This window comes from Leiobunum rupestre, chromosome 9 (assembly GCF_980474605.1).
Source record: "Leiobunum rupestre chromosome 9, qqLeiRupe1.1.hap1, whole genome shotgun sequence".
NCBI lineage: Eukaryota > Metazoa > Arthropoda > Arachnida > Opiliones > Sclerosomatidae > Leiobunum > Leiobunum rupestre.
In genome coordinates, this window is record NC_143392.1 from 35,796,202 (window position 1) to 35,808,986 (window position 12,785).

The window sequence follows — 12,785 nt, forward strand, 5'->3', positions numbered from 1 at the left end:
GCTGACTTGAGTTAGTTCACAATTACTTTAACACTTTCAGTCTTAAACACGCACAATTCTTACACTGAAGTCCATTCACTCACGTTCCAAACGCGAAACACAATTTATCTCTTTTCTTGACCGAAGACCAAACAAACTAATTAAAACCGCAAAGTTACCTCATAACTTTTGACCGACACCAGGACCCCGTCCTGAAGTAGCTCGTCTGACAGCCAAGAACTAAGAAAGACTAAATCTTCTATATTGACGGCAACGGCCTTATGTACTGTTATTTTGTGTGACTAAAGTTCGAAAAATTGAAGAGATTATATTTTTTACCCGGTTTGATTGATAGTTCTCCACACGGTGGCGCTATATTATTACTTTAATATAGTTTCCGCGGGAGTTTTGAATAATTATCCTTTTTCTAAGCGATATTAAAAGGTAACAATGAACTACTTTTTGTGTTTTAACGAAATTTTGTTAAGAATTTAACAAAAATTTAAAACAAAACAAAAAACCGTACCAAAGAATAAACAAACAAAGTTCAATAAACAATATATACAGATATGGTTTTAATCCATTTAGTAAAAAAACCCGCCTTATCATAATTGTTCCTTTACTTTAATATTTTCCCTAAGGAAGTCAATGGCTCGGCGGTGAACTATCTGCATTGTTTCAATGCGACCCGAGTTCAATTCCTGATCACGATCAAATTTTACATTAAAATACTAAAATATTTAATTAAATATAAGATTAATATAATCTATAAATATTTAATTAAATATAAGATTAATATAATCTATAAATATTTAATTAAATATAAGATTAATATAATCTATAAATATTTAATTAAATATAAGATTAATATAATCTATAAATATTTAATTAAATATAAGATTAATATAATCTATAAATATTTAATTAAATATAAGATTAAAATAATCTATAAATATTTAATTAAATATAAGATTAATATAATCTATAAATATTTAATTAAATATAAGATTAATATAATTTATAAATATTTAATTAAATATAAGATTAATTTAATTTATAAATATTTAAAATGATGTCGAATAAATTATAGTACCTAACGTTATAACTTTGTAAAGGACATTCGCCAAAGCTGTTTTTTAGAAAAACACCGTAAATTAACAAGCGTTGGTGGCTGAGTGGTTAGAGTACATCTCTTGCACGAGGCAGACCCGGGTTCGATTCCCGGCCGGCGCCAAAAAATCGCAAATTGATATTAAGACGAATACCGTGTACAACTGGTGGAAACCCTGCCATTGGACGTTGAGAGGTTGCATAGCACTCGGTCCGTCCCAAAGTCATTAAGAAGAAGTTGGAGAGAAAATGCCCGTACAAACACACCAGACCCAACATCCACAACCTTCATAACACAACCATCTGCACACCCTCAACATTCACAACAAACTCAACACCCACAAACATCACATTACAATAACGAAATATCCAATCAAATTGAGTTAAAACTGTCGCGACGGTGAGTTTTGACGAAAAAAGACCAACCCAACCGCAAAGCAATCCGTTAACGCTCACCGTCACACGAGAAAACTGCGAACGCAGTGAGCCAAGAATCTGCGTACTCAATGATTACCCTTTGCGCCGAAAATGCAGGCCTGACAGACAGACCCACAGACAGACAGACAGACAGACTGACACGGTTGTTGTATAACCCCTCCTAGGGTACAAAGTCCCTTCGGAGAGGTAATGAAATCAACTCTCTAAATTAATACTACTAAAATCAACGCTCTAAATTAATCTCAACTTAATGCTCAAGATTAAACCCAAATTTAACGCTCTAGATTAAACCCAAATTTAACGCCCTAAATTAATCCTACTAAACTTTACTCTATAAATTAATCCCATTAATTTACTCCTAAATTTAACGCTCAAAATTATCCCTTCTAACTTTAAAGTTATCAATTAATAGTTCTAAATTTAAAGCTAACAATTAATCGTACTAAAATTAAAGTTATCAATTAATCGTTCTAAAATTAAAGTTATCAATTAATCCTACTAAAATTCAAGCTATCAATTGATCGTACTAAAATTCAAGCTATCAATTGATCGTACTAAAATTCAAGCTTTCAATTAATACTACTGAAATTAAAGCTATCAATTAATACTACTAAAATTCAAGCTATCAATTGATCCTACTAAAATTAAAACAATCAATTAATCCTACTAAAATTAAAGCTTTCAATTAATCCGACTAATTTTAAAGCTATCAATTGATCGTTCTTAAATTTAAAGTTATCAATTGATCGTACTAAAATTTAAAGCTATCAATTGATCGTTCTTAAATTTAAAGTTATCAATTGATCGTACTAAAATTTAAAGCTATCAATTAATCCTACTAATTTTAAAGCTATCAATTGATCGTTCTTAAATTTAAAGCTATCAATTGATCGTTCTTAAATTTAAAGCTATCAATTGATCCTATAATATTTGTATTATACGCGTCTTGCTGATTGTTTGTCTAGTTTGATATTTTCCAGTGTTTCTAAAATGTGAATCGTTTCTTTTGATGAAGTAGTCAGCGGTATTAATTCCCATTTTGTCATTGATTCAGGAGAGCCACCCTTGCCTGTCAGCCGTGCATGGAAAGAGATCATTCGAGCGAGTGGTGAGTTTGACATTTTTCATCTAAATTCCTAATTCCTTTCGATCCGCTTTCTTGACTGTTTTTGCTATTTGCGGCCGTTGTGATATTTTTCTCGATTTGGGACGTTAACCATCAATCGAATTGAACTGGCCGCCAAATCGCCACGTAGAACGAGGCTTTCGTCGACTGTTACAGATTACTTCTTCAAATCGCCCATTGTGTACAATCCGCCCTTTTTGTTTCTCGATTAGGCTAATGCCATCGATCGCTTTGTCCGGTCATCGAGGCCGGGTGTGGACCGCTTGACCACCGACCGAAATCGCGGTCCAGACCATTGCCAGAAATGACCCTTCACTTCTTTTTGGGAGGGCGGCGAACGCTATTTTATTGTCTAACTTTAGCCCCATTGTACAAACTATTTACTGTTTTACTCTTCTAGGTCGTTTTTATTATCCCGGGTTCTTAGATAAGAAAGTATAAATGACTTACGAGTTGCGGCTTATCGTATCGCCATCTATCGAATAATAATATAATTATTTTTATCTCGCCCCTCTAATTGAAAATAATTATTTGGATGATGGTTAATTCAGAACTTAAATCATTTAATAATAAACAGTTGGGCCTAAGGTGGTGCCAAGGGTATTAGCCTAAGTCAGATAGTGAATTTTAAATACCTTTGAAATCAGGTGGTCGGGTTACAATGCGTAGGAGGGTGGTGGTAGCTAGTCGTTCGCTACACTAACTTTTGCCGTTAACCTCAATAGACTTTTATGGAAAAAAAACCCTTAAACCAGTGGGTAGAGAACTTACAAACTCAACGCGGAAGGAGTTGTTCCGACTTTTCACCCAGTGCCACAAACATGGATCGAACCTGGCTCATTCTGCTGCGAGGTTAAAGTGCTAACCACTCATCCATCCCAGTCTGAATTAACCTTTAATCAAAATTTTGAATCAAATACAAAATTACGAGAAAAGTTGTTATTATAAACGGGGCTAAAATTGTCGTTAATATATAAAAATTAGTGTTTTATTTGGAAGTGGAGATTTATAACGTGCACTAGTACGTTCTAAGAAATCCTAACTATGTTCTTGGTATTATTGCAACAACCTCTCGCGGTTATCTACTAACTGTGACCTTACGAATAGGCGTTGGAAACAATCAACCCTTGGCAGGTTTTCACCCGTAAATCAGCCTGCCAATAACGCCCAACCGAAGTCAAAATATCTTTTTCACGAAATATCCGAAGATTAAAACATTTTCCCCTTATATATATATATATATATTTATATATACAACTTGCATGAAGCTGACTCAATCCACATCTTATCTCAACAGCGAGCTTCGAAAGGAGGGCCTGCTTTACACGCCACTGACAAGATAGATAGTCTCGGTGCCCTCGTAGCGAATGATAGTCGTCTACTAGCTTTGACCCTAGCATTTTATCCCGTATAAGAATGTCTTCCCCTCTTGAGCGGGGAGAAAGGTTTGGTCTCAATCTTTCCAAATAAAGCGGGCCACGCGAAGTATTAAGAAATATAGGCAGCGAGCGCCATCTTCCTTCCTTCTTTCTCATACGAGATAGCCTGTTTTTCCATTAAATAAAGAGCCGTCAAGAGGCTTACGATTTTCTTCGGACCCCTAAAAATTGGCCCCCGCTCTCGCTAGATGGCGTTGGTGTTACAACCTTCCGCCTTTCGTTGTTTGATAGAAACAAGTCCACATTTTTCGCTTCTTCTTCTCGCGTAGCCGCTGTCTTATAGTATTTCGTGTAGTTCTCGAGATGGAGCTCCGAGAAAGTGGTATGCCCGTTATTCTTTCCCTCCATAAGCCTTGGCTATATTTTAACACTGAGCAAAGGCCTAGCTCGATAAACTCGCAACCCTCCCTTCTTTTCAATGTAAATCGTAGAGTCAGTACTACAGACCGTTAACTTTTTAGAGGTTTCTTTCTTGTTTCGCATAGTTTATTTTCGTACAGCCAATAAAACACCCTAGTGCCAAATCACAGCTTTGCGTTGCTCTTACGTTGCCAAATATTTCGGATTCAATGGGCCGCTTTACATTATGTTATTATTGCCTTTAAAAGGGACTTTTACCTTCATGTATAATGCGACGTAGTTTTTTCCATATTTTCGTAATTGTTTTTTTGAAGTACTTTAGTTATTTTTTTTTGAAAAGAAATATTTGTATATAAAGGTTCTTTAGAAAATTAGTTTTGTTGAGCGATATTAATATTTCAAATTTGAAATTACTAACCTAGATGGTGCCTTGGGTATTAACCTAGCTGATTATTATTATTACTATTATTATTATTATTATTACTTTAGTGCACTTTCTTTGCAAATGGAATAACAATAACAGGCGTTCAATCTTTAAAATAATTAAAATTAAAATTAATAATTGAGACTTTAATAAAATTTTTTCCTTTATACTTTAATTTTAATTAGTTCAAAATATTCAAAGAGGAATCCTTTATTCGAAATAACACAACGAATTTAAGACGTTTAAATATATATCTTAAATTTGAACGACAGATGAAGTTAACTATCAATTGCTTAAAATTATAGGTTGTGAGTATTCGAACGAAACACATAAAATAAGAGTTAAATATGTAAATTATAAAATTTTCATTTAATAACGCAAATTATAGAGTTGTTAATTTTCCGAAAAAATAAAATGCGGAAAAATTCCCAAAAAAATGTTCCGCAAATCGGAAAAATAAAAAATTGAAACATAAATTTTTATATTTTTATCGATATGAAATGTCTAATATCAGTAGGGGGGGAGGGGGGGTTTTGGCAAGCGTTACGAATTGTTACGTGGGGGGGGGGGGGGGGGAGGGAGGGTTCACTAAAATGTTTCATAACACATCTTATTTTTAATATCGTAGAATAAAATTTTCATCACTTTCAGAAACAGTCGCAATTATTAAAAACATAAGCATTTTCATTGGTTTACTGACGTTTAAAAGAATTTCATACCCATGGGTATAAAGTGTTGCATAAAAATACAGTTGTAATTTCAAATGTAAATTACAAACAACAAAATTTAGTACCTGATCTTATTGTACTTTATTACCAGCATATTAGTTGTTACGTACTATAATTATTTAAGGGGGGGGGGTTCGATATTTGTTACGTAATTTAAGAAGAGGGGTCTCTCCATTTGTTACTCTTTGTTACGAGGGGGAGGGGGGGGAGTCCAAAAAGTGGTTTTTCTGCGTTACGTAATTTGTGAACAGCCCCGTAGACATACTACAAAACATTAATAGCGTTACATTGTCAATCAGTTTAAACTAGTCTAGAGGTTTAGTTTTACTTTATATTCGAAAAAATGAGGCGAAAATGCCGCTTTATATAAATTTGCAAACAATATTAGACTAATCATGGAATGAAAACTTTTTTTATTTTTTACGGAAAAATACGGAAAAGTTTCCTGAAAAAAGGCCTCGGTCATTTTTCGCGGAACATTTTCCGACGTACAATAGTAGCAAATTCTATTTAATCACGCTGAGTTGGCGTAATTTTGTGGAAAAACTTAAGTGGAATTTGTCATGTAAATAAACCCGCCTCGAGAAATACGCTATAGGATAAACGCTTCATGATTTTTTGAGTGTATTTTTGGTTCAACTCATTATTGGAAGTGCCTAGAGCCCCCTGTATCCAGGGAGATCGAATGCGCTTGATTGCGATCGAATAAAAAGCCCCGAAAATGTTTCGATTTGCTCAATTGCATTGCTTCCTTAAATCCATATTCGTTTGTCTCTTCAATTCGCAATTCCTCGACGTATCCGACCCCGTTCGTGTAGCAGCTATTACGCGCCATTTCCCAAGCGTTACTACAAGTGATAAAAGCCGAATATACTATTGTATCAGGGCGCGGTAATGTTAGTCATAATAACTGCGTGTAAAAAAAACCGCGACATCTAGTTTATTGTACTATCATGAATTTTGTAAAATGTTATAAGATGTTGCACAAAAGTGTACAGAAGTAAAAATGTGAGAATTAAGTAACACTGTCCTTATTGTTTTGATGTTTCTGCTACGTCACGGGTGACGTGTTACTACGAAAAGCCCTGGACATATGAGTAAATTTGACGGGTGGGGTGCATTTGGCTGACTCCTCATTTGGCCGACTCCTCATTTGACCGACTTTTCATTTGGCCGACTGCTCATATGTCCGACTGCCCATTTGGCCGACAGCTCATTTGGTCGACTTTTCGGTCGGCCAAATGAGCAGACCATATGGCCGACTACTCATTAGGCCGACTACTCATTTGGCCGACTACTCTTTTAGCCGAAATTCTCATCGGCCAAATGAGCAGCCCATTTGACCGACTGCTCATTTGTCCGACTACTCATTTGACCGACTGCTCGTTTGGCCGACTGCTCGTTTGACCGACTACTCGTTTGACCAACTACTCGTTTGACCGACTGCTCGTTTGACCGACTGCTCGTTTGGCCGACTGCTCGTTTGGCCGACTGCTCATTTCGCCGACTGCTCATTTTACCGACTGCTCATTTTACCGACTGCTCATTAGACCGACTGCTCATTTGACCGACTCTTATACTATAGCCTGTCCTTATCTATGTCTTTAGTGTTAGGTTGACTTATAGAACTGGCAATTTATTCTAAGTATTGGCGCCTAACGGCGCCGCGCACTCGCTTCGCTCGAGTGCTGGGGGGCCGGACCGGCGCCCCCCCAGCCCCGTTCTTTATAACCAAGCTGGGCCTTCTAAAACGCGACCTAGAGGACAGTACTTAGCCAAACGCACCTAGTATCGTCCAAATGCCAAATAAGCAGTCGGCCAAATGAGCAGTCGGCCAAATGAGCAGTCGGCCAAATGAGCAGTCGGCCAAATGAGCAGTCGGCCAAATGAGCAGTCGGCCAAACGAGCAGTCGGCCAAACGAGCAGTCGGCCAAACGAGTAGTCGGTCAAACGAGCAGTCGGTCAAACGAGCAGTCGGCCAAACGAGCAGTTTGCCAAACGAGCAGTCGGTCAAATGCACTGTCCATTTGGCCGACTGCCCATTAGGCCAACTTCTCAGTCGGTCAAATGGACAGTCGGACAAATGGACAGTCAGACAAATGTTCAGTCGGCCAAATGGACAGTCGGCGTAACGTGTATTTTGTGGTCGGCCAAATGAGAAGTCGGCCAAACGAAACTCTCCCAATTTGACGAGGCACCTACCAAATATGGCCTTATTTCTGTATCAAAAGATTAACAAGACGTTCAATATACTAACACGTACCTCTTTTTTTCTCTTGAAAAAATAGCTTTTGACCCAAAAAGTTGAAACGAAAAATAACGCCGGGTGTTTGGGTTTGAATTTTCGCCGCCATCTTAGGGGCTGCCGCCAGCGGTCCTAACCCCGTATGAGCGATTTGCGAACTATTCTAACTTTTAAAATCTCGCAATTTAGGCTTAAGTCTCTAATAACTGGAACGCGCCGCGCGTGCAAAACAAATTTTTTGCGTCTTCAGCAGCGCGCACACTTTTACGTTGTTTTTCTGTCTCACCGACTTCTCACCAGGTGTCGCGGCGGACGCGCGCTTTTCGATTTCCCGAAATTTCTTTATTTTATTAAAAATTACACACTCAATATTATTTGATGCGGTTTTCGCCTTAAATTTTAGTTTATAATGGGCTATAGGGCTATATAACTGGTTAAAGCTTGACCGTTCCCCTTTAAATGGAACTGAATTATTGAAATATTCCCTTTAAGCTTTTACGATCTCATTTTTGATACGGTTAATTTTAAATATACTTTTCTAAATTTTAAGAATTATCAGAAACATTATTTCATGCCTAGCATTATTAATTTAGACTTTTTAAATAACATAGATTACACACAGATTTATCAGGTTATGAAATCTTCGTAATCTAACATATTAATAATATTTTGGCGAATAGAACCAAGCTTTTCTACCAATAACTGTAGAAAATGTGGTTACCAAGACGACCCGATCACAAATTTCAAATAATTTAAGAAATATGACTAGAATTTAAGAATTTAAAAAATATTAAAATTAATAAAACAAGGCATAAAATAATATTAAAATTAAAACAAACCAGAGATTATAAAATAATATTAAAATAAGAGATTATAAAATAATATTAAAATAAGAGATTATAAAATAATATTAAAATAAGAGATTATAAAATAATATTAAAATAAGAGATTATAAAATAATATTAAAATAAGAGATTATAAAATAATATTAAAATAAGAGATTATAAAATAATATTAAAATAAGAGATTATAAAATAATATTAAAATAAGAGATTATAAAATAATATTAAAATAAGAGATTATAAAATAATATTAAAATAAGAGATTATAAAATAATATTAAAATAAGAGATTATAAAATAATATTAAAATAAGAGATTATAAAATAATATTAAAATAAGAGATTATAAAATAATATTAAAATAAGAGATTATAAAATAATATTAAAATAAGAGATTATAAAATAATATTAAAATAAGAGATTATAAAATAATATTAAAATAAGAGATTATAAAATAATATTAAAATAAGAGATTATAAAATAATATTAAAGTTAAAACAAACAAGATATTATAATATGATATTGAAATTAAAACAAACAAGAGATTATAAAATAATATTAAAATTAAAACAAACAAGAGATTATAATATTATATTAAAATTAAAACAAACAAGATATTATAAAATAATATTAAAATTAAAACAAACAAGAGATTATAAAATAATATTAAAATTAAAACAAACAAGAGAATATAAAATAATGTTAAAATTAAAACAAACAAGATAATATAAAATAATGTTAAAATTAAAACAAGCAAGAGAATATAAATGATGTAAAATTAAAACAAACAAGAGATTATAAAATAACATTAAAATAAGAGATTATAAAATAATATTAAAATAAGAGATTATAAAATAATATTAAAATTAAAACAAACAAGATATTATAAAATGATATTAAAATTAAAACAAACAAGAGATTATAAAATAATATTAAAATTAAAACAAACAAGAGATTATAAAATAATATTAAAATTAAAACAAACAAGATATAAAATAATATTAAAATTAAAACTAACAAGATATAAAATAATATTAAAATTAAATCAAACAAGAGAATATAAAATAATGTTAAAATTAAAACAAACAAGATAATATAAAATAATGTTAAAATTAAAACAAGCAAGAGAATATAAATGATGTAAAATTAAAACAAACAAGAGATTAAAAAATAATATTAAAATTAAAACAAACATGATATAAAATAATATTAAAATTAAAACTAACAAGATATAAAATAATATTAAAAATAAAACAAACAAGATATAAAATAATATTAAAATTAAATCAAACAAGATATAAAATAATATTAAAATTAAAACAAACTAGATATAAAATAATATTAAAATTAAAACAAACAAGAGATTATAAAATAACATTAAAATAAGAGATTATAAAATAATATTAAAATAAGAGATTATAAAATAATATTAAAATTAAAACAAACAAGATATTATAAAATGATATTAAAATTAAAACAAACAAGATATTATAAAATAATATTAAAATTAAAACAAACAAGAGATTATAAAATAATATTAAAATTAAAACAAACATGATATAAAATAATATTAAAAATAAAACAAACAAGATATAAAATAATATTAAAATTAAAACTAACAAGATATAAAATAATATTAAAATTAAATCAAACAAGATATAAAATAATATTAAAATTAAAACAAACAAGATATAAAATAATATTAAAATTAAAACAAACAAGAGATTATAAAATAACATTAAAATAAGAGATTATAAAATAATATTAAAATAAGAGATTATAAAATGATATTAAAATTAAAACAAACAAGATATTATAAAATGATATTAAAATTAAAACAAACAAGAGATTATAAAATAATATTAAAATTAAAACAAACAAGATAATATAAAAAAATATAAAAATAAAACAAACAAGATAATATAAAATTAAAACAAACAAGAGATTATAAAATAATATTAAAATTAAAACAAACAAGAGATTATAAAATAATATTAAAATTAAAACAAACAAGAGATTATAAAATAATATTAAAATTAAAACCAACTAGATATTATAAAATAATATTAAAAATATGGAATAAATGTAATATACCAGATTATAAAAGATAATCTCAATAAACAGCGTATCCTCCAACCCAAATTTTGTCATGAGTTTAAAAGCTATCGGAGACCAGCCGTATTTCAGTTATTAGCTGGTAATAAAATAGGACAGTGCGTGTATACATTCCTTGATGAAAGACTCGATCCCAAAATATTATCAGAGCAACGAAGAAGAAGAGCTGGAGGATGGCCAAAGCGTCGATTTTTGGTCAAGCTCAATTAATGCCCCTCTTCCAGGAATAATCTCGGTGTAATCTTTATGGAAACCCGGCGGCACCCTGGCCTTAGCCGGAGAAGCGGAAAAAACACGAAATTCCCCAATTGCCGCCTGGGCTTAACTTCGGGTCCAGATGGTCATGCCTAAATCTTCGGGCTGGGTAATAAAAGAGGGGTGTACGCGTGAAGACGAACACCCACCCGGCGTCGCCTTTGACCCCTGCCTCGTTCTCGCTTCGTTCTTGTTTACTGGCGCATCAGGCTGACCTCTCCTCCGTCGCGTCGCTAAGGCCGTTTATTTATTGTGAGATATATTTTCTCGTGTCGGTAGATTAGGAAAGTTTTCCTTCGCTCGGCGCGTATAGTTTTTAGTTCGTTTCCTTCTTCGACTCAATTAGGCCTCGGCTCATGCCTCGTTTAACGCGTCTGCGGAATTTTCGAAGCCCCTCCTTACTTTCCCGAAAGATTTCGTATACGCCTTACCTAAATATTACGAGCCTTTGAAATATGAGTTTTGAGCTAATTGGCTTCCGCTATAACGATATTTAGGTCCCTAATTGTAGCCAAATATTACAAAGCGCCGTAAACTTTCCAAACCGGTAAACAAATTGTAACTAAATCTACCTAAAATTTACGTATTTCCTTAAATTTACTATTTGCTCTATTTTTGGCCTACTGGCGCCTGTAGAAGTGTTCAACCCGCATTACACCGGTGTTCAAGGTAAACACCTCGCCGCTTTAAAGGGAATATAACATAATAACATAATAATCAGCTAGGTTAATACCCAAGGCACCACCTTAGACCCAAGTCATCGAGCGACTTTTAATGCCATTAAACAGGTGGCCGGGTTACAATGCGTAGGAGGGTGGTGGCAAGCCCTTCATGCCACGTGAGCCAACAGCTCCCTACACTAACTATTAACCTCCCCAAATTTTTTATGGGGAGGGGAAACCGAAGAACTCAGGGGGTAAAACCATTTAACCAGTGGGTAGAGAACATGCAAACTCAACGAAGACGTTGTTCCGAGGTTTCAACCTGTACCACAAATTGGGATTGAACCTGGCTCTTCTTGCTGCGAGGCGAGAGTGCTAAACCACTCCGCCACCCCAGCAGGTAAGATATAACTCCATGGCGCGACAGTCTAGAACGTAGGAAACAATACCGTACGCTATGAAATTGAATTCCCCGGTAATACTCTAAATCTTACTTTTAAATTAAATTTAAAATAGCATCGCTTACAATTTTGAAAAAAGCTGTTTCATAAAGCAACTAAATTTAGTGATCGTTTTTAGTTTCACTTCATTAAAATGTAACCTTTACATTTTTAGCCTCACCCTTCTAGTTATAGAGGGAATGAGGCTGTTATTTTCGCTCTTGACGTTATAGTTGATGGTGGTGGTGAATTCACCGCCGCGCTAGTTCCGAAAGGGATTACGCGAAAAGTCGATTACTCATCAATGGTACTCGATAAAAATTTAATTGATACGTCGTTCGATTGGTATTAGTTGCCAAAGCAGCGACAACGTTATTAATCAAAGGGGTTTTTCACTCCCCCCCCCCGAATAAAACTCTGACGTAAAAGTCCCCGCGAAACGGTCAATTTGTCCGCAATTACGATAATAAATGGCAGCCTTGGTGAAGCTGCGGTTATGGCCTACGCCATCTTGTTCTTATTTGGAACTAGACGAACTGCTGCGTGGAAAATAATAAGTACTCTCTTTCAAAGCGAAATAAATGTAATTTAGTGATAGGAAGAGAAATTTCCAAAAATACATTT

General features: G+C 33.2%; 1 protein-coding gene across 6 annotated transcripts in view; it reads left to right on the forward strand.

The window, feature by feature from the left end:
- The window catches only part of Cngl (Cyclic nucleotide-gated ion channel-like), a 190,367-nt gene that overhangs the window by 31,774 nt on the left and 145,808 nt on the right, over positions 1-12,785 (forward strand). For all 6 annotated transcript variants that reach the window (XM_090158261.1, XM_090158263.1, XM_090158262.1 and 3 more), the window contains exon 2: positions 2,582-2,635. In XM_090158261.1, coding sequence (XP_090014387.1) covers positions 2,582-2,635 — 54 coding nt within the window. The remainder of the gene's footprint in view (positions 1-2,581; positions 2,636-12,785) is intronic.